General features: G+C 47.9%; 2 protein-coding genes across 4 annotated transcripts; one reads left to right on the top strand and one right to left on the bottom strand.

Moving 5' to 3' along the window:
• Positions 1-39: 39 nt before the first annotated feature.
• On the top strand, positions 40-7,848 carry RAB5IF (RAB5 interacting factor). The gene is made up of 4 exons (XM_017646452.3): positions 40-350; positions 1,611-1,714; positions 5,794-5,923; positions 7,324-7,848. Exons 1-4 carry the CDS (start codon positions 237-239, stop codon positions 7,363-7,365), a joined length of 390 nt encoding a protein of 129 aa, XP_017501941.1. The 5' UTR covers positions 40-236; the 3' UTR covers positions 7,366-7,848.
• Positions 7,849-7,991: 143 nt separating this feature from the next.
• Positions 7,992-26,946, bottom strand: SLA2 (Src like adaptor 2). Of its 3 annotated transcripts, none has more exons than XM_037012680.2 (8): positions 26,725-26,946; positions 23,474-23,618; positions 19,752-19,851; positions 19,287-19,373; positions 17,474-17,577; positions 10,252-10,401; positions 9,341-9,473; positions 7,992-8,938 (listed from the first exon to the last, which is right to left on the bottom strand). In XM_037012680.2, the coding sequence occupies exons 2-8, from the start codon at positions 23,562-23,564 to the stop codon at positions 8,773-8,775; spliced, it is 831 nt and encodes a 276-aa protein (XP_036868575.1). In that variant the 5' UTR covers positions 23,565-23,618; positions 26,725-26,946; the 3' UTR covers positions 7,992-8,772. The 3 variants fall into 3 exon arrangements, with proteins under 3 accessions (XP_036868575.1, XP_036868574.1, XP_017501933.2); XM_037012679.2 differs by having other exon boundaries at positions 23,474-23,606; XM_017646444.3 differs by lacking the exon at positions 26,725-26,946 and having other exon boundaries at positions 23,376-23,601.
• Positions 26,947-27,734: the final 788 nt, after the last annotated feature.

Below are 27,734 nucleotides of genomic sequence, written 5' to 3'. Positions count from 1 at the left end.
GCACGCCGGGGGAGGAGGTGCAGGGTCGCCCTACTCCTCCCTCCGCGGCACCGGGCCTCGGCCGAGCGAGGCAGTTTGGCCGGTGAGGGCAGCCTCCCCGCGCCACCGAATCCGACTGCTGAACCTGTCGCTGCTGTCCCCGCCGCCCCGCGCGCTGTGACCCACGACCCCAGATCCCGATTCCTTTTGGCTAGGCCCGCGCGCCCCAGGCCTGGTCCGGGCGGCGCGACGGGAGGATGAGCGGCGGGCGGCGGAAGGAGGAGCCGCCTCAGCCGCAATTGGCCAACGGGGCCCTCAAAGTCTCTGTCTGGAGTAAGGTGCTGCGGAGCGACGCGGCCTGGGAGGACAAGGTGCGATGGGACCTGGGAGGGCTCCGGCTTGAGGAACCAGCCGGGACTTGGGGACAAATGACAGGCCCGAGCCTGCGCCAGTCCCCTTCCGGGCGCGGCCGAGAGTCTCGCGTGGTAGGGCGCGTGGCGTCAGGGTGTAAGGGAGAACTTGGCGGGCCCGGGCCTGACAGCCGGGGTCGGGGCTCACCGCCGAGTGGCCTAAGGGTGAAGCCGCCTAGATCACGCGGGAAGCGGCGAGGAGGGGGCAGAGAGGTTGCCACTCGCGGGCGGGGCGTGTGCTTGAACGGCGAGAGCTGAATTCGACCTCCGCCTTTTACTCCCAGTAGGACTTTCGCTAAGAGACTTACTTCCGGATTAATTACGTAACACAGTTGTTAGCCTGAACAGTAACGGTAGCGGGTTTTTGCTGTGTGCTTTCTGTGGGTCTGGTGCTCTCCATGCATTCTCTCACTCAATTCTCAGAACAACTCTGAAGTGCGGTACCGTGGTACATTAAAGCATTAACCACAGGCTCACTAAAGGTGAACTGCCATTGCATTATTGTTCAATGACGAAAAACCCAATTCTTTAACAGGTGGGAGAATTGAGAGGTAATACTGAGACCACCTTTGCAAGATAAGTGTAGAAACCACCAAATATGTGTTAGGATTGGTTGTGGCTTCAGTATGTACTTACTGGTCACAGGCATTCAGCCCTGCTCCATGATCTAGAAGGGACCACCACAAACAAATTCCAGTCGGCCAGAAAAAAAAATGTTATATTTGCAGCCTTTCCTTTGTTTTTCTGGACTGATGCAGTTTTCCTTGCCAGAAGGGTTTTCCTTCCTGGGGTTCCCTTAAGGCGGGGGGGGGGGGGGGGGGATGGGAGGCACTTCCGGAAGGTGCCCTTGTCCTGCTGCCAGCCCTGCCCAGCTCTTGTAAAACCTTTCTGATTTGCTGTGTCATTTCTTTCTTTCCTTGTATTAAGACTGGTTTATGCAATCTAGGGCAGGTCACAAACCTGAGTCGTCCATGTCCTTGTATGAAAATTAGATATGCTGGCACCTGCCTCTAGCACTTTAATTCTATACTAAATATATCACTTTTTAAGCATGTTTTAGTATAAGAGGTGGAGCTTCAAGAACCACATACCATTGATCTGGGGGAAAATTTCCCAGAAAGATGTGTTTAGTAGAAAGCTCTTCTGTTCTTCACTTATTATGGGAGGCTCTCTTGTGGCACCCACTCCAGATAATGCATGTATTCTCTTTCTTTTCTATAGGATGAATTTTTAGATGTGATCTACTGGTTTCGACAGATCATTGCTGTGATCCTAGGTGTCATTTGGGGAGTGTTACCTTTGCGAGGTTTCTTGGGAATAGCAGGGTAAGTCTTGGGTGTCTTGCTCTTTCAGCTTACCTTCCCCCCCGCCCCAAATAGATTTTGTTTTCCTCTTAAGGAAAAGGCCATTGCTACTTTTTAAGATATGATTTTTTTTTTTTAATGACTGTGTGTGTGAGTGTGTACAAAATGACTAAAGCAAAAAAGTGGCCCTTTTTTTTGGTAACACTCCTGGGTCTGGTGCAGTGCTCCTCAGTTCAGCAGGCCTAGAAGCATCTGCAATTAGGCATTTTACCTGTCTGAAGGTGGGCCAGTTCATTCATTCATGAGTCCATAGTGACCTCATGCAAGAGGTTGCTTGTTGGTGCTCTGGTGTGACTTTTGTTTATACCTATGGAAGTTTGGGAAGTAGGGGAGCTTCTGTAATTGATGACCACTCATTTGTGCCTGGTATTCTAGATGTCCTGAATCTTGGCTTTGGCAGAAGCTGTTTTAGATCTCTACATTTTAAAGGCACTGAAAAAGAAGATTCATCTGTGCACCTCTTACTGTGATTTTGTTGCTAGTGGCAGCATAGTTGACATCATCCCCTGGTCATGGCTCAGCTTGTTAAAAAGCCACAGAAAGTGAGTCCTCATGCCCACCAAATCGAATTAAAAGGATGCGTGGGAGTTGTCTTAAGATGGGAATTGTAGACAAGCTATAGTGGAGATGGACAGTTTCACACAGGGAATACAAACTCTCCCCTCACCCACAGAAAATCACACTGACTGTTTTAGAGGGCATCACATCTCTTCTTCCTTTTCCCTAGGCCAAAATGGGTGAAACAGATTTCAAACTCATTTGAGTTCCTTATTTTCTCAGAAGATAATGCAAAAGGAATGTATAGTCCCTGCTCCTAACTAAAAAGGTTTCGATATATGACATTGAGCATTTGGCCAAAGAAACCAGTAAGAGTTTGACAGAGTGGACACTTGATGAGGACTGGTTAAGGGTGATGAAACACAGGACCTGGGGTTCACAGAGGTCTTCCCAGGTTGAAGGTGGTATCTAGATATATTTTTAGAATGTTGGTCACCACCCCATTTGAGCTTCCTGTGAAAGAAAAGGTAGGTAAGAGGAAAATGCCAGAGAAAGTTAATCTAAAGGTAGGAGGGAATCTTTCATCTTCTCAAGGCCACCTTTCTAGAAGAGGGTAACATTGGTTCAGACTCCCTGCACCGTCTTGTAGAATTCCTATCTGGGAATAATATAGCAAAGACTAGAGCTAGTCTAGTATCCTTCCCACTGTGGTAGATGAGTTAAGCTGCCCAAATGGACTTTTTTTTTTTTAACTTGATAGAATACTCTGAATTCAAGTTCCAGCTCTGCGACTGTTAAGCTACATAATTTTGGGCTTACCTCTCTGAGACTGTTTCCTCATCATTAAAATGTGGGCCAAAAAAGTGCCTTCCTCATGAGATTGATGTTTGAATTAAATGAGATAATGCAAATAGATTGCTAAATGTAGTGCTTAGTACATCATGGGCACCCCATAAATAGTTTACTGCAATCATCAGATGATTAGCTTTACAAGAAGTGGTAAAATATGGCTGTTGAGAAAACAGGAAACATGGTGTTTTGGAGTGACCTTGGAGTGGCTGGCTTGCCCACGATGCTGCTTTGCACACTGCCTGTTTTCTGGGGTTCATCTCACACTGACCTGCCAGGGCCAGTTGCTCTCACTCCAAATGAATCCCTTTCCTCTTTTGGTTGGCACATTTCCCCTGCTCTTGGAAAGGAGCCAAGGACATTGGTTTTTCCACACACATCCGCTCTCCATCTGCCTGACCCAGATGCCTGGGCTTAGGTGTGGGGCTGCTCTGGTACTCAGTTCTGGTGAGTCTCTTCTCCTCGCTTCTTGCCTTAACTGCTCTCTGTCTGGGTTTGACCAGTTTGGCTTCTTGTTTCTGTTGTGGCCACCAGTTAGGGCCTGTTGAGGTAAAACCATTTTCTTCAAGTCTGTGTTTTGTGAGAACTGAGTGATGGTTCTGCTCTGCATGCTGAGGTTTTGCGTTATCGGAGAGGAGCACTGTCCATCCCTTCCTGCCTCTTTCTGTCATAGAGCTTGGCACATGATTAGTAGATGTTCCGATGAATGCTTGTCAAAATTTTTAAAATAATAATAATAATAATAAATAAAATAAATAAAAATAAAAAACTCAAACAAATTCCCATCTACCTTTAAAAGCAGCGTTGTTACACACCACTGTTGTGTAGGCTTCCAGCCCCATAGTCAGAATACTTTGTTAGAGGTTCATTATTTTATCAAAATCATGTTTGGAGTTTTTTAGGATAGAATTTTTAAAAACCCATTTGAGAGGCAGTCTTTTTAATGGATCCCCCAACCCACCCAAGTCCAGCACATTCATTTCTTTGTCTGCATATTTACTGTGTAGTTCTCTTCCTTATTAATAGTATAAAATTTATGCCTGTCCTTAAAGCTCAGTTTGAGCCCTTCTAGTGCTTTCCCAGTCCCTTCCTATTGACCACCAAATATTTAATGCCTTTGTTTCTGTGACTTCACTTTCTACTTAGTAACTCTTAGAAGGCAGGACTCATGTCAGCCCTTGCTCTCCATCATGCCATATCTCCTCTTTCCCTTGTATTTCCCTATTTCATCTACCTAAGCAGCCACTTTACACCTGATAGTCTCTAGTCATCTCTAGCCCTGTCACCTGACCCCCAGAGTAACATTTCTAAGCCCTTTTAGTAGTCTGTCTAGAACCACTAACTCAGCCTGTCCAAAATGAAACCCTCGTCAGATTGAGGTGGCTAGGTTGGCGAGGTGGCTAGGTTGGCTGGGTCCCAAGATTTCAGGCAGAAGATAAGGATATGGCCACAACGGGGCCAAGCCAGGGACTGTATTTCATGCAAAATCCAAGAAAAACCTTCTGTTCTTCTTGAGTCCCTTCTTGTGTAACTGGAACTATTAAACTCCCAAGTCCTTAAGCTTGAAGCCTTTTGGAAACTCTTGCCCCACCCTTCCTTCAGCCATTTTCCCAGTCCCTGTCCTCAACTTTGTGCTCGTGTCCTGGAACGTGGTTCAGGGTCTAAACCAGTCTCTCAGCTCCTGCTCCTTTCAGTCATGAGAAAGCCTGTACTCACTACTCACAAACTAGACTGCCTGATGTATGCAAACCCTGTATCATCCCCCTCTTGCTCAGGGGTCTGCCAGCACCCCTTCAATGATGTATACTCAGTGTCATCTTACTGTTCTGCCCTGTGCCAGCCCACACTTCATCCTTAGGAGGAACCGCTCTGCATTTTTCTACCATAGCCTTCAGAGGGGTTGTGGCCCAAGACATACAGTCCCCATTTAGATTAGATGCTAACTGGAAAGATTACATGTAAAGTCTTAATCACTTTATGAAAATTACTTCTACGTGACAACACTACCAAGAGATCAGTAGAGTGGATTATGTTACTGCTCACTGCATTCTCGTTCCTGTATCAGTTAAATTAAATAATGTATGGAGGGGTGGTCAGAGACCTTCATGGAGGTGCTCACATACCTCTGGTTTCAATTCCACTCTCCCTGCTGTTTTTAGCTCCTAATAGCTGAGGGCAGAACTGTGATGTTTGCCTCTGTGTCGAGTGCAGTAGCAGACAGTGGACATCCAGAAATTATCTCCCATCGGGAATTATGCAGGGCTCCATTAGCATGCCTTTGCTCACTCAGCTAGGCCATGAAGCAGCAGCTTAACGTGTTTGTCCCATTAACCCCCTCACCCCAGCCGGAGCTACTTGGAGGCCTGTGTCAGGTACTGGTCCTGTTTGGAATGGTTCAGTAGCCATCCTGCCTTATTTCAAGGGAGCTTGGAGAACCTAAATGTGCTTTTACAATTATTAAAATTTTTTTTACTCTTGCTGGGCAACTCAAAAGAGTTGCTCCTTCTTCAAGTCTGTAACTCAGCCAAGTGGGCAGCTCCTGAAGGGCCTAAACATTTTCCTGTATCATTTCACCTCCCTCCATAATACACTTACCTGTGCAAATGATTGCCTTGATCGAGCCAGACCATTGTTGAGGGGAGTCCGGAGTCTTCTGTGCTTATGTTCATGATTGGTGCTTCTCCTCTCTCCAGATTCTGCCTGATCAATGCAGGAGTCCTGTACCTCTACTTCAGCAACTACCTACAGATAGATGAGGAAGAATATGGTGGCACATGGGAGCTCACAAAAGAAGGGTTTATGACATCTTTTGCCTTGTTCATGGTATGTGTAGCTGATAGTTTTACATAAATCCTGTAGTTTCAGGAGGGGTCAGTTGCTCAAGGGGAGCCCACTGGCTGTGTTACTGTGTGTTTGGGGTACCATTTTTCAAAAGGCTCCTGAGGCTGGAGGGCATGTCCTCTCCCCAGTCAGTGTTGTCGCAGATGATGTGGTGTGGTACACTGCAGTCTCCTGTGTGCAAATCCAGGGCCCGTCATCTTCTACATCTCATTCCCAACTCTGACCGCATATTAGAAACTGGGGAACATTTAAAAATACATTCATAGCATTATTCATAATAGCTGGAAAGTGCAGACAACTGTTCCTTGATGAATGGGTAAATAAAGTGTTGTATATCTATACAGAATATTATTTGGCCATATACAGAAATAAAGTACTTATGAGTGCTACACCATGGATAAACTTTGAAAACATTACATTAAATGAAAGAAGCCAGACACAGAAGAACACACCGTGTGTTTCCATTTATGTGAAATGTCCAGAATAGGCAAATCCGTACAAGACGAAAAGTAGATTCGTGATTGTAGTGGCTTGGGAGCTGGAGGGGGGAAGGGAGGTGGACGATAACTGATAAGGGAACAGATTTTAAGGGTGAGGAAAATGTTCCAGAATCAGTGGTGTTTGCACAACTTTATGAATATAAAAATAGGTGAATTGTACACTTCAAAGGGGTGAAGTTTATGGAATTTGTTTTTTTTTTTTTCAGTTTCTTTTTTTATTAACATATCATTGATACAGTCTTATGAAGGTATCACATGAGCAACATTGTGCTCACTACATTCACCCATATTATCGAGTCCTCCCCACCCCCCCACACCCACTACAGTCACTGTCCCTCAGCATAGCAAGATGCTACAGAGTCACTACTTGTCTGCCTTGTATCTGTTATTTTTTTTAAAAAATAGAGCCTAGCCCAGAACAATAAAAATCTGTAGGAGGTGGCACTTCGGTATCTATCTATATATATTTGTCTCAGGAGATTGCAATGGGCAGCCAGTTTGAGAAGCTCTGCTTTATTTGATGTGAAGCTGAGAGGATATGGTGGTTTCACTTTCACGCTGGTTGCTAATCCTAACAATTAATTGGCATTGTTGTCTGCTTTCCCTGTATCATTTCCACATGTGTGACTCCACTCCCTGGTGCTCCACAGCTGTATGGTAAGGGGAGAGGCTTGTCCAGGATGCCTTTGGGAACACAGGTGGGAAATCCTGGGCTTTGTTAGAGACGGCCTGATTTTGGTAAATTATTTAGGCTCCCAAGCAGATTATTCTTTGGATAGCCCCTGAGAAGTCCACTGTGTACACATTCTTATCTGACGTTTTTGTTTTGTGGGATAGGGTGTTAACCAGGTGACCTATGAACATTGCTTGTCTCCTCTCTAGGTCATTTGGATCATCTTTTACACTGCCATCCACTATGACTGATGGTGTATAGCTCACTGTCTGGTCCAAAGGACCCTCTTAGTTACAGCACAGAAACATGATTGTAGGGGCATCCCAGCCACATGGAACCTGGAAGACCCATGTTTCCTGGACCAAGAATAATTATGTTGGGCATGTTTTCTGCAAGGGTTGTGACCTAAAACTTTTTAAAGAACCATCTACCTTTTGGGGAAGCATTTCTGAATTGTCCATCACCAACTTTTCTTCTTGGATATCATCATGAAACACCTCTCTGCTGACTGGAGCTGTCATTTAATTTGCTGCACCTCTGGATCTGGATGAAATATTAAATTGTCTTCCTCACTTCTCCACCAGGTGTACAGTTTTTAAACTATCAGTGGCATTTCAAGTCTCCTGAAAACAGTATGGCAGTTATGTCCATAACACAGTACAAGCAGCATCGAATAACAATTTCCATTGTAGAATGTTTTCAGATACTTGAATAAATCAGTCTTTAATTGAGAACCTGTTGATAATGCCTGGTAAAGCCTTTCCCACCTCACCTCTAGCCTCAGAACCCAGTCTGCCCTTCCCTGTCCCTCTTCCCTCTTCTTACTCTCCCTGGGCAGCTCCAGGTAGGTCCCTTTCCCTTAATGAGCAGCAGGGAAATCAAGGGCTGGAGTTGGTGTGGTCTGTGGCCTTGGCTTTGTGGAGAGAGGGCTCACCACCTTCTCATGCCCCTGCCCACTGAGACGTATGACTGACCTAACTGCAGTGTGCTAGGCTCAGGTGTCATTTTGCATTTGGCCACAAGATGGCAAGGCCACTGTAGCCAGGAAAGCTTGTCTGCATTCAAATGATAAGCCATAAAGTGAAGTAAGAGGTCTGAGAGCTGGGACTTTCCAGAGAAGGGACTTAAAGGAAATATTTGAGGACCTTGGCTGTCAGAAGTGCTCTTTGCTCTGAGGGGTCAGGTAGACAGCCCAGGTTCTGCTGCTGCGGTAAGCCAGCTGTCCCATCTGCTTTCCTGTCCCTTTGAGGACACATCTTATTCTGAGGGAGACTTATAAACTTTCTTAAAATGCTGTTTTTTTCTCCTTGATACTAGTAGTTGTTTGTACCTTGTGGTGGGGTGGTGGGGTGTAGAATGGGACTCAGGCAGGGAGAAGACAGTCCTGGAAATCCCAAGCTAAGGAACCAAGTGGGTCAGACCCCAGAGAAGGTTTAGTTTCTTTCTGGAGCCCTGGCCCCATTCAACTGATCTGTAGTTGAGCCAGAGGTTGCAGGGGGTGGGGTCACAGCACCGGCAGGAGGTTAACTTCTTAGGGCTGAAAAAGGAAGGAGCAGAGGCTACAAGTGGGATCCTGCATGGCCTCTGTGTCCCAGCCCTCCCCGCCTCAGTGTACAGCCTTGCCTTAGGTTCCCAGCCAGGCTCAACTTAGTTGGGTTCTAGGTGCTACAGCCTTGGTTCCCCTTTCGGCCTCTGCTTTGAGCCTTGGCATCATCCAAGGAGATGTCTCCAGTCAGGCTGATGTAGGAGCTGATGGCTTCCCGGAGCCCCTCGCTGAGGAGGGCCGCCTCCCCCGTTGCAGGTGCCTCAGAGAACAGGAGGGAGCTGTGGAGAGGGGGCAAGAATGGGGCAAGGTGCCCATCCCCCTGCACTCACCACATACATCACTGTTCTCAAAAACTGATGAAAAATTCACAGTGGCTCCCCATTCCCTGTCATATCAAGCCCCAGCTTGACATCTCCGTTCAGGACTGGTGCTGTAGGGCCCCTTCTTGTCTGACCTTCCTTCCCTCCTAGCCACCTTGGTGTCCAAGTGTGCCCTATATTCATGCTACTTTCTCCTCCCTGCCAGTCCACCTACCAACCTGCTGAGCCTGGGCTGGCCTCCAGGAGTTGTCAGTGCTCACTGGCCCCCGTGGGTCCCTGAACAGGCCCATTCTGGGGTTTGGGTGCTCAGGGGTGGGTCCTGTCCCTTGTTTCGCCTTCATGTTCCAGTGGTCCCCTCACCTGTCCAGCTCTTCCCAGTTGAGGGGTGTCCTCTGCACAGTTGCAGGTAGGGGTATGGCCTTGCCAGGCAGTAGACCAGCCCTCTGCAGGGCACAGGGCTCCTTGAGGAGGCAGCAGATGTCCTCGGCCAGCTCTGAAGAAGAGACAGACCCTTGGCACAGCTGACTCCAGCCTTGCTCTCCTCCCCAACTACCCCCACCCTTACCCTGACCGCTTTCCACATTTGGCAGGTGGGTGCATGGTCAAAAAAGAGTGATGGCATGAGTCTGGAGCTGTTGATCTAGAGGCTGAGATGCAGTCCAAGGTCATTCTGGGCAAGGTTTTGCGAGACTCAGTTTGCTGTGTGATACAGGTAAGGTGACAGACCTCTTTGAGCCCCAGTTTCTGACAAGGAAAATGCTTTGGAAAGAAGCAAGCTAAGGAATACTCAGTCTCGACTTGTCTGTCAGTATCTACTATGTGGAATGACCCTCCAGAAAACCCCTGATCGGTTTTTCCAAGAGTGGTCTTTCCTCTCTACCCCTTTGCCAGGATGCCCTAGTAACTGCATCTTCTGATGCCTGTTACAGGACAAGCACCAGAAAAATGCTGACAATCAGTTGAATTAGACAACAGCAATAGCTCTCGGCCTAGTTCCTGTGGAAAGAACTCTGCCTGCTGTTTGGGGCTTTAGCTCAGAACCACAGTGGTGGGCGAGGCCTGTGTTCACACAGATTTATATGGCCCTATCAGGGCAGAGTACGAAGACGGAGCTCCCAATCTACATTTCTTGGCACAAGGCTGGCATGAAGAGAGAGGAGGCCCTCTTCTGTCTATATTCTCCAGAAGGTAAAGTACCCAAGGGCACAACTGTCTGCCCCCCAAGACCCCACATTCCATTGTACTCTAATGGCAGCAAGGAAAGGCCATACCAGAATAATGGTCCACCAGGGCCTGGAGTGAGGGGAAAGTGAGGCGCGGTGAGATGTACAACCAGCCATTGTCAAGGCGCTGGATCCTGTAGTGTCTGATTCGGTCCCAGGATGTAGGGCGGCTGAGGCGGACCGACAGGGAGTAACAGCCTGAGGAGAACAGCCGAGGGCGAAACTGAGGCCCTGCTGGGACCCAGCCCAGCCCAGGTTGGGAGAAGGAAGAGATGAAGTAGCTGTGGAGCATGGCCACAGACCCAGACGGAAGGGAAGCAGACGGGAGGGACAAGGACTTAAGTCTCTTGGTCATAAGTGACAACACATTCATAATAGATAGGATTTTCATGAGGATTAAATGAGATCATGACAGTGCTCAGAAGAGGGCCTGGTACAGTTCATATGAATATTAAGTGTTGGCTGTTACTATAAAGACTCAAGCGACAGAAGTGTTAGAATGTGAAAATGTGTCAGATGTCAGCAAGGAAACTGAGGAGTAGGAACTCACCCTGCTGGTGGGAAGATAAATTAGCACAAGCCACTTTGCAAACAGCATTAACTAGTGAAATTCAAATGTGCACATACCTCACAAACCCAGATGTTCCATCCCAACATGTTACCTGTACCATCTAACAAGAATATTCATAGCAGCCCAAAACTTGAAAAGCCCAAAGCTGCTAACAGCCCATAGGCACTCAATAGAATAGGAGAGTATAGAATAACACTATACAGCAGGAAAATGTAACTATTACATACATAAACATAGATAAATCTTGAAAATAACGAGCAGAAACAACAAGTCACAAAAGCATACATTCGGCACTATCCTATTTAAAGTTCAAAGGCAGATAAGACTATATTGCATTAAAGATACATATACGGCATATAGCTATGAGGAAAAGTAACTGAATCATTAACACAGTGAAGCATGCACAAGGCTTCAAAGGACTGTTACTATGCAAGTTTTTAATTATTAGTTTTTAACCTATACATATATATATTATATATACTGATACAGGACAATTTTTCCAGTTTTGCTTTTTTAATTTTTAAAGTTAACTTTGAGGGAAAATTTAAATACAATAAAATGCACACATTCAAAATGTAATTTGATGGGTTTCAACCAGAATTTTTTTAGTGTAGTTGATACACAATATTATATTGGTTTCACCAAAATTATAATGAGAAAAAAAGAACTGGCTAGAAGAGGAAAGTGCATGGCTGAAAAATGAATAGAGAATAAAAACCCTGTAAAATTGTTATAATACACAGGCCTCCAGTAGTAGTTTTCAGCAGAATGAAGATACATACGAGAGCATTTAAAACTGTAAAGTGGGATTCATTTAAGTCAACACTTCATTAAAGCCAAATGGGAAGAGAGTGCTTAGTGTACTAATAGTAATAATCTAATACTATCATCTAATGACCTAAAGTTATCTGTAGCTTTCATTTATTGAGTGCTTACTATGTGCTTTATATGGCTTATCTAATTCTCATAACCACACTATGAGGTAGGTATAGCTATTCCTAATTTATAAATGAGTACACTATGGCAAAGAGAACCTGGAAAAGAGGCAGTGACCTTGTACTTGACCTTCCCCTGTGGAATGCCAACAAAAAGCAAGAGTGTATTTCCCAAGCCACAGGCACTGCTCCATTTTAAGCAGCATTTACTTTGAGGAAGTGCTCTAAACACTAAATTTAAAAGGATTGAAATCATTAAAGGTACATTCTCTTACAACAACGTAAATTATAAGTTAATAACAGTAATCTATACGGAAAATCCCTAAATACTTGGAAGTAACCCAGGGAATGAAGAAGAAATCACAAGCAAAATTAGAAAATATTTTTAAATAATAAAACAAAAATTTGTGATATCAGCTAAATCAGTACTTAAAGGTACATTTGTAGTCTTAAAAGCTTACATTCAAAGAAAAAAAAAGGTACACCCTAAACCAGGAAGGGTAGCAACACTAAAGATCTGGCTGGTAGGCTCAGGGATTATAAGTAAGTTTTGTCAACCCCATGTGGGGTTGTCAGCCCCACTGTAGGATAGGTTGCTTACCTAGGCCATCTGTGACTGGCCCATGTGCCTGGTATCCCTCTGTTGCTTCTCACACATGCTCCATCCCAAACACCTATTCTCTCCCCCAGTTCCAGGACATCTCCTTTTTAACTCAGACTCCCTGGGTTCAAATCCCACACAAAGCCATGTACCATAACACCCCTGCTGTCCCATGATCACTATCTGTGTCTGTAAAGCACATTATTTGACTTCTCAGATCTGTTTCTTTATCTGCAAAGGAGGATAACAATTGTCTCAGTCTCATCAGATCACCTCACAGATTCACATAGTGAAGCAGTTAAACAATTTGGCAGCAACTGGCATGTAGCAAATGCCAATAACCCTTATCAGGCCTCTGTCCTTTGCTCATGCTGTTCCTTTTATATGGGACAGTATTCCACCTGAATAACTCCCAGCCTTCCTTTACAACTCAGTTCTGCTCAGACAGCAACTCTCCAGAACACCTTCCCCATCTAAGAGAAGCCCCAGCTCTAGGCTTGCCCAGGCACGAGGGCTTTGTGGCTCTAAGGGACCTGCTCTGCCATTGTCTGTCCTTTAAGCATCCCCAACCATATAATCAGTCATAAGCCTCCTGAGGGATGGTTCTGATTTATCCTCCCACCAGCATCCCATCTCAGAAAACAGCAGTGCTATTCATCCCCAAGGAAGTTCTTAACCCTCGAGGCATCCCTGATTGCTTCCATTTGCTCATATGTCACATTCAGCTGGACAGATAACCCTGCTGATACATTCAGAACATATACAGAATCTGACCACTTCTCGCCCCCAAGGAGCCTGCAACAACTTCCCATGTGGCTTCCCACTTCCGCCTTATCCTGCCCCCAAATCTCACAGCAGCAGCAGATGAGGGACCTGGTCATGCTGTTCCCCTACTCAGAACCCTCCCCTTTACACTTAAGGCAAATCCAAAGTCTTCACCTGGGAAAGGCCCTGAATGACCCGACTCCCCAAGTGAGCTTGGATCTTCTCCAGGTACACTGCCTCCTGGAAGGGATGTGTCTACCTTGAGGCTTTTGCGTGCTGGCACATGTCCTATCACTCCATTCCTCCTATGCTACTTTACTGTTCCTCCATGGCACTTACCATTGACACTTATTTATTTGTTCACTCTCCACTTTGCCAATTAGATTATGAGCAAGGATTTTGCTTTGTTTACTGTTGAGTCCTGGGTGCTTGGAACAGTGACTGGTGCAGAGCTGCCATGCAATATCGATCTGTTGAATGAATGAATGAATCTTTTGATAAACACTGGGTGGAGCTGTGAATACAAGCAGTTTTGAGAAGTCCCTGTCACCATTTGCACTCCTGCTATCTGGGAGCACAGTGGCTTGTGGGGCAGTCTACCCTACCCCAGATCTTCATCCTCTTCCCTCCCTTCAATGTACACTCACGTACCTCATGCACTCATCTTCCCATTCAGTAAACATCACTGAGCACTTACTACATGTCTGCACTGCACTAGGCCCAGACACAGGTAATCAGATCTTCATACTCTGGGGAAAGAAGTGCTGTCCTTCTGGCACACTGCACTGCAAGAATTTTCCTTTATGGTCCTCATTTCAAATATTTAGTTCCTGTGCTCTTAGACTACATACCCTGATTTTAAGAAATAAGTTCACTGCAGCTAAATAAAAGATCTTTTCAAGATGCTATTGGAATTGAGAGCTAAGAGTGACAAAGGCTGGGGAAATGACATTGCAATGAGCAGTGAAGGATGAGTGAGTTTGCTAAGTAGAGGAATGAAGGATATGGCTTTCCAGGCTGAGGGAGGACTGCGTGCAATGATGCAGCAGTGGAAAGAACAAGGTATGTTCTGGTTATTGGAGTGTTCTGGTGGGCAGTGGGCCACAAGGCAGGCTGTGGAAAGGAGTGGTGGGAGCCATGGCTGGGTGCAGAGTCTGCAAGGAAACCCATCAGGGAACAGGCAAGGAAGGTATGAGGTCCAGATTCCAGAAAGCTCCATTAGGCTTAGCCATTGTCCCACCTTAGCCTGCAGGGACCTCTGGGGTCAGGCACCATGTTTTCCCTGGTGTTTTGATGAGGTCAGAAAGAGAGATGGGTCCACAGTGGTATGAGGGATCAGATTAGGAGCTTTGTGTGGGAGGTGGACTTAGCAGGAACCTCCTGAACTTCCTCCATTGAGGCCTCTGAGAAGCTGATAGCCTTGGGGATGCTGTACCTTGGACCTTCCACTGTCTGCAGCCTGAGGATAGGAACCTTAGTTTGATGGGCCTGACTTGGAGGAGGTGCACAATAGGTGTTTTCCAACTGACAGAATGTACAGAGATGAATCCCTAGTGGCAAGAAGCATGTCTTGCTTATCAGTCTCTCTTACAAAGTCCAATTCAGGAAACACACGTGGTTGGACAGCAGGAAGCTTAGGGGGTGACACTGCTGGGGTCTGGCCTTAGAACTGACCTTGAGCAGTCCTGTGACCTCCACAAAGTCTTCAGTGCTCCTTCAAAGACCAAGGTTTTCGTTCTCACTTGGGCCCTGCCATGGTTCCCCCCAGGCCTAGTATTCAAACCGGTATGCCCGAGGGCCTCTGAGGAAGACGGGGGACTTCCCCTCCCCACCCCAGACTCTTTGAATAGTGTTCTGGGAGTTCATGGGCCCCAGGCCTCCCTCCGTGGTCCTCACACAGGCTCAAAGCCCATGTAGAATTCCCTTTCCAGGGCTATGTCTAGACCTCTGGCCAAAGAAAAGCTGAATCTCATGCCTCTCAGTCCTAACAGTTAATTTCCATTATATACGACAGGATGCATTATGTAATTGCAAAAAAACATTTTCTCTTACTACTTAATTCTAGGTTCCCTAGACTGGAACTGTGTTTTCAAACTTAAAAAAATGTAAGAACCATCCTGACAGCTTGTTAAGGAAGCAGACTTCTGACCTCTACACAGAGTAGTCTGATTGGTAGGTCTGGGGTAGGGCCCAAGAATCTGCATTGTCAGGAAGTTCCCCTGACAATTCCTGTATACTATAGTCTGAGAACCAACATTCTGTGACATCCCTCGGGCCCCTAGATCTGCAGTGTCAAACATTTCTTAAACCATAGTATATATACTGTGGGGCACTTAAAATTACCTAAAATAAGAGTTTGATGAAGGAGTATTTCCTCCAGCTGCAGGGATGCACCCTGAGGTTTTCTGTTATATTTCACGCCACTCACTCACTGATCCAGATCCACTAAATCAAAGGGTGCCAACCTTGGATGTATATCAGAATCACCTGGGGGACTTTAATAGATTCCAGGGCCCAGGCCACACCCCTGATCAATTGATTGAGAAACTCTGGGAGTGGGGTGCAGGCATCAATAATTTATAAAGCTCCCCCAGATGATTCCAACATGTAGGCAAGGTCTAGATGAGTTGTTCTCAAAAGTGTGGTCCCTAGACCAGCAGCAGCACCTATGAACTTTCCGGGAAGGCAAATTCTCAGGCCCCAACCCAGACCTAATGAATCAGAAAATACTGGGTAAAGGGCCAGTTCTTTGTTTTAACAAGCCTTCCAGGTAATTCTGATGCCTGCCCAGGTTTGAGACCCACAAGTGTATAACCACTGAACAAACTGATTTCTTAGCTTGACAAATGTTTTAAGTACTGAGGAAACGTGGCTTTTCCTGCAGAATTGACAACTTTCTTCCTTGTTTGATAATGAGGGCTACATTCTGATTTATCTCCTTTTAGTGTTGGCTGTGGGGAAGCTCAGAGTCAAATCTAACTTTAATCTCAATAATTATGTGGATCCCTATGGAATCTTACCTGCTTTTTCCTTGATTTCTCAGCCAGTTCTTGTGTATGTACCTTCTTTTAGGAAAGGGGCAGAGAGGCAGAAATGCTGATCACTATTATCTGGAGGCTGAACCAGGCAGGAGAAGGGGTGCGGGTAGATCAGCTGAGCATGGAGTACTTCCTGTGGCTTCTCAAGCTCCCAGGGCCCAGTCTGCAGCACCTGCCTCAGGCAGCGGTGCTGCTGTGGTTTCCTGTTTGCAGTTGCTGCGCACAGGCAGCCCCCCCACCCCAGCCAGCCTTTCGGTGAAATGTTGATGCTACCTGGAAAAGGGCAGGGGGTGCTGGGGAGAGGTCAGCCCAGGGAGCTTCTGAAGGAAGTTGGGGAGAGGCCCAACTTTTAGTGTTGGCTGTGGAGAAGACATGTTGGACAAGGGCCCAGGAGGAAGTGAGTAGAGAGCAAAGGACAGTGACCACCCAACACAGTTGTCGGGGTTCAAATGAGGGTGAGGACAGGATGCTGGCCTGTACTCTGTGTATCTCCTCCCTAGTCTACCCCTGTGCTTGCAGTTCTACCATTATTGTCACATATGGGCCTGTCTTGGGTATCTGAAGTGAGATGAACCTCAGCTGGGTTTGAATCCCAGCTCTGCACTTATCAGCTTTCTCTTCAGGCAAATCATTTCTTCTAAGCCTCAGTTTCCACATCTGTAAAATGGGGACAATGGAAGTACGAGCCCCACAGTGTTGTTTGAAGGCCCTTAAAGGGCCTAACCTAAGTGTGGGCACTGCCACTCCTTCAACATCCCTCTCTGCTCCTGCTGAAAGGGACTCGAGGCAGCAGCTAAGAGACAGACTCTGTCAACTCTGTGCCTTGTTTGCAAAGGTCCTGCACCTGACGTCGTTGGAGTCCCATGTAAATGTGCAGTGTGACATGTCCCTACCCCTTTTGGGCCTCTATTTTTCCATCTGTACAGCAGGGAAAGAATGATCATAGGATGACTTTAATGAGTTTTCTGGCTCTGAATGGCTAGTGACCCAAAGCACAGAGACTTTATAAACTTGACAGTTTTTTTGCCAAGCAATCAGGATTGTGTTGTGTCTTGGGAAGGGAGGAATCACTGTAAATCAGGGCAGGGAAATCCTAAGACCGTACGCTATTACAAGTCCCAGTTGCCAAAGTGTTGGCTGAGCCTGGATCCCCACTGTGGGCCTTTCACACCCACTCTGAGAAATGCAGGTGATTGCTTCATTACTGATGGGTTTTCAGGGCAGCAACATGGTGGACAGTCAGCCCAACAGACTGTCCAAGGCCAGGTATTCCAGCCCTTCACATTTGACCTCCTGCCTCTACCCTCAACTCACATCACACTTGGCTCTTGGCATTCAAGGGACAAGCGAGCTTACCCACCTTTCCTGGTCTGGCTCTCGCGAATGAGGAAGGCTCCCCCGGGGTTTCCAGGCAGGAGCAGGAGCTCCTCAGCTTTCTCCCGGCTCAGACCCTCATACAGCCACCTGGGGGAGCAGCAGAGAGGGGGACAGGGTCAGCCTGGCATTGTGGGCTGACTCTCCTATCCTTGCCCAGCAGCCCAGCACAGCATGCTAACCACTCACCTTTCCAAGAATTGCCCCTGTTCTCTCCTTAAAAAAAAAAAACTAGTAAATACTCTATTTGAACATTTTTAAAGTTTAACTTTGTAGCCAAAAGGTGTGGTGGTGAACATTCATTATCACTGAAATCTAACTCCCGTTGGAGCTTATTTGTGGATGGGAAGGTTAAACTGGAATGTTTAAGGCATTCTAAAATCTTGGAAAAAATCACGCAGCCTGCTGATCACCATATGTGGCTCCCAAGGCAGACCTTCTTCCAGCTACGCCTCAGTGTCTCTTTCACTGCTGGGTTGATTATGCTGCTCCCACATTTTCCTCCCTCTTTCTCCTGATCCCTCACCTGTAGATGTCCATGAAGGACTTTACCTCAATAGAAAGTTCAGGGTAGTTTTTCAGGAATTATTTTGCTTACTAGTCTGTCAGCCCCCTAATGTTCCCAGAGCCACCCTGTGGTCCCAGGCAAAGCCTACAGAAACCAACTTGATGGAAATGGCTGCCTCCCTGTCATTTTGTGAAATTCCACCCTCAAAGCCAGAGTTAGGGTTGAACTGATTCCAAGCAGATAAATTAGAGAAGCTGTGACTCGCTTGGTGCCAGCAATAAAACAGTCATTCATATGACTTATGAAAATTGATGGTGTAAATGAAGGGGTGGTAAGGGAAAGGGACTCTTGGAGGTAGTGTTTCCTAGACTTAAACTTCCTTAAACAGTGTGCATGCAAAACCTCTGACCCACCACCAAGCCAGGAGACACATGGCCAAAGTGGACTTCACCAGGCCTGCACACCTCTGTGCAAGCTGATTCTAAGGGTGCCCACACTTCTGTCTTGGGATTCCTGTGTTACTTTCATCACCCAGACATACCAGGAGCCTCAGCAGAGGAAGGCCATCCCGTGCCGGAGCCATACTTCTCAGAACTGGAGGGCGCTGACCCAGCCCACCCGGTGACATATCCCCGAGACTGGGCTATTCAGGGACACCCCACTGAAAGGCAGCTTGCTTCCTTTCTTATGACAGAATTTGCTGTATGATTTCTTTCTTTCTTTTTTTTAATTTTGTTATCATTAATCTACAATTACATGAAGAACATTATGTTTACTAGGGTCCCCCCTTCACCAAGTCCCCCCCACAAACCCCATTATAGTCACTGTCCTGTGTGATTTCTTTTGTCACTCACTCTTGGCAAAAGATGGCTCACATTTTGTAAATGACCTTGCATCCCCGTGTCAAGCCCTCCCTCAAAGGGCAGGCCCGCAGAAGCTTGCCATGATGGGGGGACCACCCTTCCATTTTTGTGCCTCAGAACATTTATGCAGGCTGCTCGCATCTCCTGCAGGTCCTTTTCTGTATTCACCACCAGATTCCTGGCCATCTTGCAAAGCCCAGATGCGAACACTCTATGAGGGCTTCCCAAGGCCCCTCCTCTGGGCTCCTAAGTCTTGCAGGCAGACTTGAGAGAGTTCGTTTTCTGCTCCTTTTGAGAGCAGGGCCTGGGCCTGACTCTGCCCTGACCTCTGTCCACTTTGCTTAGCACAGCACTGGACATAAAGGACTGTGCTTGTGGGAAGAGAAAGCAGGAAGCTCCCCTAAGAAGGGCCTGTGGTGTGAACTCACCCATGAGAGATTTTGGCCACATGGATGCTGGGGATGCTGTACTCTCTTCCTGAGTCTTCTGACAGCACCGTCCACCAGTCTCCATCTCTGGGGAGAGAAAAAAAAGAAGAGGAGACTCTTCTTAGAAGGGCCAAGGCCCCAGAAACTGCTCATTTGGGATTCACAGGGATCCTGCTGCCACCTGTCCCACCTGAGTTTCCCAGGTTTCCTCGCATCTGCCAGTCCAGGTACCTCGTGGGTGGTGGATGACAAGATTCAGAGAGATCCTACCGGACCCCACTCCACCCATCGCTTCTCCTTGCACATGTGGCAAGCTGCCTAAAATTACACCATTAGGGCCACGTGTGAACTCAGCAGCAAAGGCCATGGTTTCCCCTGGTGGGGGGGCCCTTCTCCCATTAGAGCATCTTCAGGTATCAGGGGAAGGTGCAGAGGACCCTACCCAGTGCCCCGGGAAGGACTTACTCAGAGATGATAGTCAATGGCTCCCCCAGTCTCAGTGACAGCTCTGCATGCTCACCTACCGGGTAACTGCCCAGGGCAACGGCTGTGGCCTTGCTCCTCTCTGGACAAAGGACAGAGATGGTCACTCTTTCAGTCAGACCTCCCTCCAGACACAAGGTCTTACGGAGTCTGGGTTGCCACCATCAACCCTCCCACAGGCAACCTGGGAGCATGTCTGCTGGGATCCTGGGAGAACAACCCTGGACTCTGAAGATTTTCTAGAACTAGTGGTTACCAAAGGGGAGGGGTGTGGGAGGGTTGTGGGAAGGCGGGTGGGGAGGGAGGGAGAGGGGGATTAAGGGGTATTATGTTTAGTACACATGGTGTGGGGATCACGGGGAGAACAGTGTGGCACAGAGAAGGCACATAGTGGATCTGTGGCATCCTGCTGCACTGATGGACAGTGACTGCATTGGGGTGTGGGAGGGGACTTGATAATATGAGTAAATGTAGTAACCAAATTGTTTTTTCATGTGAAACCTTCATAAGAGTGTATATCAATCATACCTTAGTAAAAAATTTAAAAAAAAAGATTTTCCAGCAGGGCTCTGCAAAGCCTCAGGGAAGGGTTGTGTGGCAAGAGGAGGGGAGATCTTGGCTACAGTCCCCTTTTATATACAGATCTTCACAGATTTTGATAAAGGGATTCTGCTGCTCAGCCAACTTAAAACCTATAGCTCTGAGCAGCTATCAGCATGGATCTCTGAGCTCAGCTTCTGGAAGGTGCTGATGAGATGGGCAGTGGATGCACTATCAGGGCTGGGGCCCTAGAGGGGGTCGCTTAGGAGGAGGAGGATTCCTGAAGGGCCCATGAAATCACAGATGTGAACAGGCTTTGTAACTCTGGACTGCCCTGCACTTGGGCAGAGGGCTCTGCTGTGCTTTTCCAGAAGGGTGGCTGTAGGTCTGTGCTGCCCACTGAGAAGAGGTGCAGCTGTGCAGCCCACTGCGCCAGGCACCAGCAGGTGGGGCCCAGTCAAGTGCCCTGGCCTCACGTCTGCCACCTTTACTGAGTACCTGCTGCGTGTTAGGCCCTGACAGTGCTGCATGCATCCTCTCCACCCTCACAAGCCCAGCAGTCATCTCTAGTCATCCCTGTTACACAGCAAGGCAACCGAGGCTCAGCAGGGCACTCTACTGGGCATGAGGGCACAGCTATGCTTACTACCCTGTCCCTCACCTCCCAAGAGGCACTTGGGGTGGGTGATTGTCATGGCCACTCACAGCCCCAGGCTAGGGTACTGGGCTGCAGCAGCACATCCCCAAAAGGGTCCAGACTCCCCAAAGATTGACATTCAGAGGGAGTCACAGAGCCAGAGAACTCCAAGCCACTGCCCCCACCCTGCACCGTCACACGAGGACTGGTCCTCAGGCAGCCATGAGGCTGTGAGGCCCAGATTGGAGCTCCTCCTGTCATTCTCTCTCCTTCTCTGAGCCATCTGCATCACAGGGCCTGGCCATCCCATGCTGCAGGGAAATGCCTGATGCCCGAAAAAACGATGCAAGCCAAGTCTTGCAGAGGACATCCTCCAACAAGGGTGGAACCACGTGGCCTGGAAGGGCCCCTTCCCCTCCTGAAGTCCTGGCCTTGCACCCTAGAAGCCACTGAGTTACATATGCCCCTTTTTGAACCGTCCACCTGGTTGACTTGCCATCAGTCTTCACTCCCTGGGTGAAATGGCCCTTCCTTAGGGGAGCCTTCCCTGATGAATCCTTTGGCACACAGTCCCTTAAAACACAGTTACCCAAATCGAACACCATTGTATAACTGATTATGGATTTAGCACCTGTCTCTGGAGCTTGACCGTCCCTGAAGGCAGGGACTATGCCTGTCTTGTACCCTGGTTCTGGCACAAGGCCTGGCATGTGGTAGGGCCTTGGTAGATTTTGGATGGAGGCAAGGCTGATGAATAAACAAATGACTAATGAAAGGGACTGCCCAAAATCTACGCTCTTGCTGGGACTAGGGTCAACCTACCAAGAGAGGCCCATCCTTTTCCCTTAAGACCCCAGCGTGGGGGAACACATTTCCCATCAGAGAGGGCCCCCAGGACACCTATCAGGGGAGTCGGCTCCCTCAGCAGCCTGGGCATGACTCAGGGCAGCACTGGGGCCACTGCCTGTGGCTAGATTCACAGGAAATGAGGTGCAGGTTTGTGTGGTTTCCAGGTCTCTTCCTGTGGGGCCTGCTGGGTGCAGACTGAGTGGCTAAAAGGAGGCAGCTGCCTCCCCACCAGAAATTCTTCAGGGCCCAGGGCTTCAATGGCACAGAAGATATTGGGGTTAGGGGCTGAGGAGTCGGAGGAAAGCACCAGCCATTGTAGGAGAGTTTTCAGACTGGGGACAGTTCCTGCCCATACATGGATATCCAGACATTTGGCCCCACAGTCCCCTAGTTCTGCTTTGGTGGGTGTCCATGCCCTTCCTCCTACAAGTGCTGCTTGGTTTAATCTTGTTATCTGTGATGATTGATTTTATGTGCCAGTGTGGCAAGTCCACAGTACCCAGAGATTTGGTCTAACAGCAGTCGAGATGTTGCTGTGAAGGTATTTCTTAGATGAGATTAATATTTAAGTTGGTGGACTTTGAATAAAGCAAATTACCCTCCATGACGTGGCGGGCCTGATCCAGTCAGATGAAGACCTTGAGAAAAAGACTGAGGTCCTTTGAGGAAAAGGAAATCCTGCAGCATCAACTCGCCCCTGAGTCTCCAGCCTGCCCGCCAGCCTCCATAGTTGCACGAGCCAATTTCTTAAAATAAATTCCGTGCCTGTGCCTACACACACACACACACACACACACAATTGGTTCTGTTTCTCTGGAAAACCTGATGAATACATTATCTAAATCCTAAAACAAGATGTGATTTGAGAAAGGATTTGTTGACTGTTTAGGGGAAAAAGGAACAAACCGGGGACTGTAGTTTTGCCATCAAAATATTAGAATTCTAGGATATTTTGATTGTCCAGCTGTCCTACACACTGGTAATTTAGTGAGGATTATCTTTGAAAATCACAGTTATAGGTTCAGCAAATGTACTTGTATGTGCTGATTTTTTCCAATTACGATAGCTCTAGTTTTGCTTCAAGTATTTCACAGCCCCTCTCAGGATAAGAGAACACTGGAGCACCACTGCCCAGTAGAACTTCCTGTGATGATGGAAATGTTCCGTTATTGTGCTGTCCAATAAGGTAGCCACTAGCTACATGTGGCTACTGAGCACTTGAAATGCAGCTAGTGTGACTGAGGAGCTGAATATTTAATTTTATTTCATTTTAAGTAATTTTAAATTCGAATAGCCACATATGGCTAGTGGTATTGTAATGGACAGCACAGCCTTGGAGAGTTACAGATGTCAGTTGGTCTTAGAGTTGCCAGCTCAGTTTCGGAAGAAAGCAGCTGAAAAAGAGGGAGTTCTTGGGAGATGCCCAGGGGACTGTCATGGTTAGCACCTGTCACTCTCCCTTGTTTTCTAGTTTATCTGGCTGGGGAATGTTCTGACTGCTGAAGTGTAAACTCTACAAGATCAGGGACCCTGCTTCATGGCTCACCGGGAAGGGCCTGGTATATACAGTAGGAACTCACTGATATTTGAAGCTGTGCTGGAGTGGCTGGTCAGGCAGGCCCACAGAGGCCTCACAGGGCCTGGGAAGGGCGTAGCTGTCCTGGGCCCCATGGCCTACCTGCTTGCATTGGCACTAGGCCCTGGCTTTGCACAGAGGGGCTTGAGCTTGGGCTTGGCAGGGGTTTCCCTCTGCTGGGCTGACTTCCCATCGTTCCAAGCAGAACACTCAGAAGCACATCACCGAGGTAAATCTGAAAGAGATGCTGTGATGGAGACAGAGCCATTGGCTCTGGTCCTGGTCCTGACATCCTCCCTCCCTAGCTCAGCCCTGCTGACCTCCTTGTTGATGCATATGAATATCTCACTCCCGTCAGCACCAGGCTCCCACCACTCCACCAGACTCTGAGGGCTCTCAACACCCTGCACTGTTTTCTCTGCATCCCGTCTTCCTACCTGAGCCATGCTGCACTTTGTTCCTGGCCTCTGTGGTCACAGTGTGCCCCGCCATGCGTGGGAATGCCCTTCTTGCCCTTTCTGCCTGCCTGGATCCCATCCTTCCCCAGGAAGTTTTCCTTGAATCCCTCAGACCTTGCTAGTCATTTCTATGGCTTTCTCAGAACTATTTCCTGACCTGGGATCACATTCTGCCACCAGATAGCAGGGGACAATGACAGAACAGAGTTTACTCCAGGCACACCAGAACCCATGGCTAGGCGGGCAAAGGGCACCTAAGGAGGCTGAGAGCTGGTGTCACAAAAGCTAAGGTGACACTGAGCACAGTGTTATTGGTTGCCACGGGGCAACATAAAATGACAAGGAGACTGTGTGCCGGTGGTGACTTGCTTTGGAGGATTGGCTGTTGAGCCACTTCCCCTCTCTTTGCCTCCATATCCTCATCTGAAAAATAGGGATAAAAATACCCAACATGTGGGTCTGAGAGATAGCACATGTGAACAGCCTGGCCAGGGCCTGCTTTTCTTTTATCATGGCCTGACTGTCCCTTCACAGGCCACCCCCGGAAGCCTCCTCTTTTCTCTCTCTCCCTTAGCTCCCCATTATATTCTTTCCCAAGTTTTAATTACTCATTTATTATAGTGTTTGTTTAATCTGCCATTATCCAATAGCTAAATTGGTACAAGGACCTCTTTCTGCCTGTTTCCTCAGGATTTCACGAGGTACCTGACCCATAGAAGATACTCAATATACATTAAGTAGACGAAGTCATTATTAGCTCTTTGGACAGGTTTCTTATCCCTGGAATAATGTAAATTCCCAGGTTTCCAGGGTAATACTGATTCTTCCAAACACTTTTTTAAAGTGTTTCGGGGAGGTGGTTTCATCTTTCAGATGGTTTCATCCTCGGGAGAGACAGGGCACAGTTCCATCAGCTTGGTTCCATTCAGCTGGCATTTATCAAGTCCTTGCTCTATGCCAGGCCCTATGCCAAGGGGCCCAGGGAGGAGCAGGTCACATTCTTTTCCCTGGAGGAGCCCATGGAATGGCATGGTGACACGGCAGGCTTCCTTGCCCTGTGCCCTTTACCATGCCGGGGTAAAGCGTGGGTGTCTGTCATCACGGAGTGACTTCCATGGTCTCACAGGCCAGCCCTGCCTCAGAGGACGGACTACCCCTCTATCTATGCAAGGCCATTGCCCTCTGTTCTGCAGTCTCATGTCAGTGACATGGGGTAATGGTACCTATTTGCTGCTGCCTCTCATGGGAGTTCAGTGTTCATGGGGACGGGAACTCTTTAATACAAAATGGCCTATCTTTAGGAAATGTCTCCTGGCAGCTACTTTCTGAAGCCTTTGACAGCTTGAGATGGTGATGCTCTCTCCTGAGGAGGTCTCTGAATCCCTCCCTGCTAGGGCACCCCTTCCCATTAGGTTTTCAACACCCCTGCTTCCTTTCCCCTTGGGTATGAGGTGCCAGCTCTATGCTTAACCGTGCAGACGTGGGTCCAGAAAATCTCAGGGAGCGAGACTGCCTACGCAGCAGGTAGCACAAGTGATTAATTTAGACCAACCAGGCTCAAGCTATGTGACCTCAGGTAAAGCATGTAACCTCTCTGAGTCTCATCTTCAAACTGGGTAAGACCAACTCCACAGGGTTATGGGAAGAAGTTGAGGAGCCTGGCACGAAGTGGGTGCTCAATAAAGTCTACTTTATTAGTAAATTTCCCCTTCTTCAGCTAGACAAATTCACCACTATCACTGGCTGCACTAAACCCAGAGACCTCTTCCTGCAGCAGGGGGAGCTCGGGGATGGACTCAAAGGAGGTAAGAGAGCTGCGCTCAGGCTAGGAGGCCCCCAGAACTCTGCTAGCTTCCTTCACCTGGTCTGGTCAAGGCCAAGAAGCTTCCTGGGGGTAAAATGAGGGCCATGGGCAGTATAGCACAGAGAAGACAATTAGCATCTTACTATGCTGACAATGACTACAATGGGGTGTGGTGGGGACTTGTTAATATTAGTGAATGTAGTAACCACAATGTTGCTCATGTGAAACCTTCATAAGCTTATATATCAACGATACCTTAATAAAAAAAAACAGGGCCATGGGGTGGGCAGGCCTAGGGCAAGGAGGTGCTGGCCCATACTTTTCAAAGAGAAAAATCTAATCATTAATTACACATGTATTTGAGCAATTTTCTATGTGCTAGACAGGTACTTTCTAGGGGTCCTGGGCCAGGGGGTGGAAGGAAGGAGTAAAAGGCAGCTGAGCTCAGCACACTGCCCACACTTGTTTTTGGTTGTTTGATTTGATCCTTTGAGAGGTCTGCCAGCTTGGAATCCCATTCAGATATGATCCCAGGGCCCAGAGAGGGCAATTTTGGGATCAGGTCACGTAGCTGGTCAGTGCAGATCTGGGTCTACAATGCACATCTATGTTTTTGTGCTTCTTAAGATAATTTCTCAGGGGTGGGGGTATGAGTGATCAATTTGGATTTAATTAAAGGGGGACCTCACCCTCTCTTTCAACTGAGAAATACCACCCTTTTGAGAGGAACTGCAGTCTCGAGCTGAAAGCGTCTTTACAGATTGTACTCGATTCTGCTCATTCTCTGATTTTGGAAGGCTGTCGCCCAGAGAGGGTCCCAAAGCCATACAGCAAGTTGGTAACCAAGGGACCGGAACAGGCATGAAGACAGGCTGGAGAGCGCGATGTAATTCTCCCGAGGGCAGCCAAAGGTAGAGGGGGAGACCTCAGTTCTGTCGGGGACCCTCAGACCACCCCTTACAGCTTCAGCAGAACCACTCTCCCTCCTCTTCAAGCTCATTTCCCAACTGTAAAGCCCACTCCCAGTCTCCGAGGACACCACCCTTCCTCACAGTCCCAAGGCCGTTGGAACAACAAAGCAGCACACTTACTGGATTCCCCTCATCAGAAGCATGTGGCAGGGACTCAGCTTAGACGCATGCTTTGGCCGGAGAGGTTTGGGCTTGGGGCCCTTCTGGAAGTTTGCCGAAGTCCTTTGTCCGAGGACACACAGACCGCTCCAGGCTCAGGACAATCTTCAGCAAGAGGCTCCCCGTATCGCTTCGGGTAGCTCCATATCTGCTGGGAGTCAGCAGTTTGTGCGCCTGAAATGGGGCAGGAGTCCTGGGCTCCTTTCAGATCACCAGTGGGCAGCCAAGCCAGGGAAGAAGGCCCAGGGCTCTTTGAGCTCTGTCACAGGGTCCTTGGGACTCTCAGCTTGCGTCTGCACATTCTGTGGTTCTCACAACCACCTGCTTCCTCTGACAGCATCACAGACCATCAAGGAGCCACCTTCCTCAAGTTCCTGTTTCTAGGGCAGAAGAGGCTGCCTTATCATGATCCTGGAGGGAGAAGTTTCTCTCTGGCTTCACAGCTTGGTCTTGCCCAAGGAACACAGAACTGAGGTAAATAAGCAGGAGTTTCCCATGCTTACCTGAATCATACATAATATGCACCTGAGGAAAATCATTAGTATCAGATTCTGGGATCCTCTTATATCTTCTGAATCCAAGCCACCAGAGCAGCAGCCTAGGTGTCTAATTTTCAGCAGTTCAAAAGATTCCTTTGTCTGGCAAACCTAGGAAGCGCTGCCTTGGAGTGATGTGTCTCAGCCTTTAATGTGTACAGGGGATCTTGTTAAACAGCAGATTCTGGTTCAGTGGGTCTGGGGTGGAGTTCATGATTCTGCATTGCTAACAACTCCCAGGTGACATCCAAGTTGCTGGTCTGAGGACCACACGAGTAGCTAGAGCTGCCAGACCAGAAGCCTTAGCATCATCCAGGAATCTGTTAGACATGCAAATTCTCAGGCCGCATCTCAGATCCTCTGAATCAGAAACTCCTTGGGTTAGGCCAGCAATGTTCTCACAAGCCCTCCTGGTGATGCTGGTTCATGTACTCT

Source organism: Manis javanica, chromosome 5 (genome assembly GCF_040802235.1).
Source record: "Manis javanica isolate MJ-LG chromosome 5, MJ_LKY, whole genome shotgun sequence".
NCBI lineage: Eukaryota > Metazoa > Chordata > Mammalia > Pholidota > Manidae > Manis > Manis javanica.
This window is presented reverse-complemented; position numbering and strand designations above follow the sequence as displayed.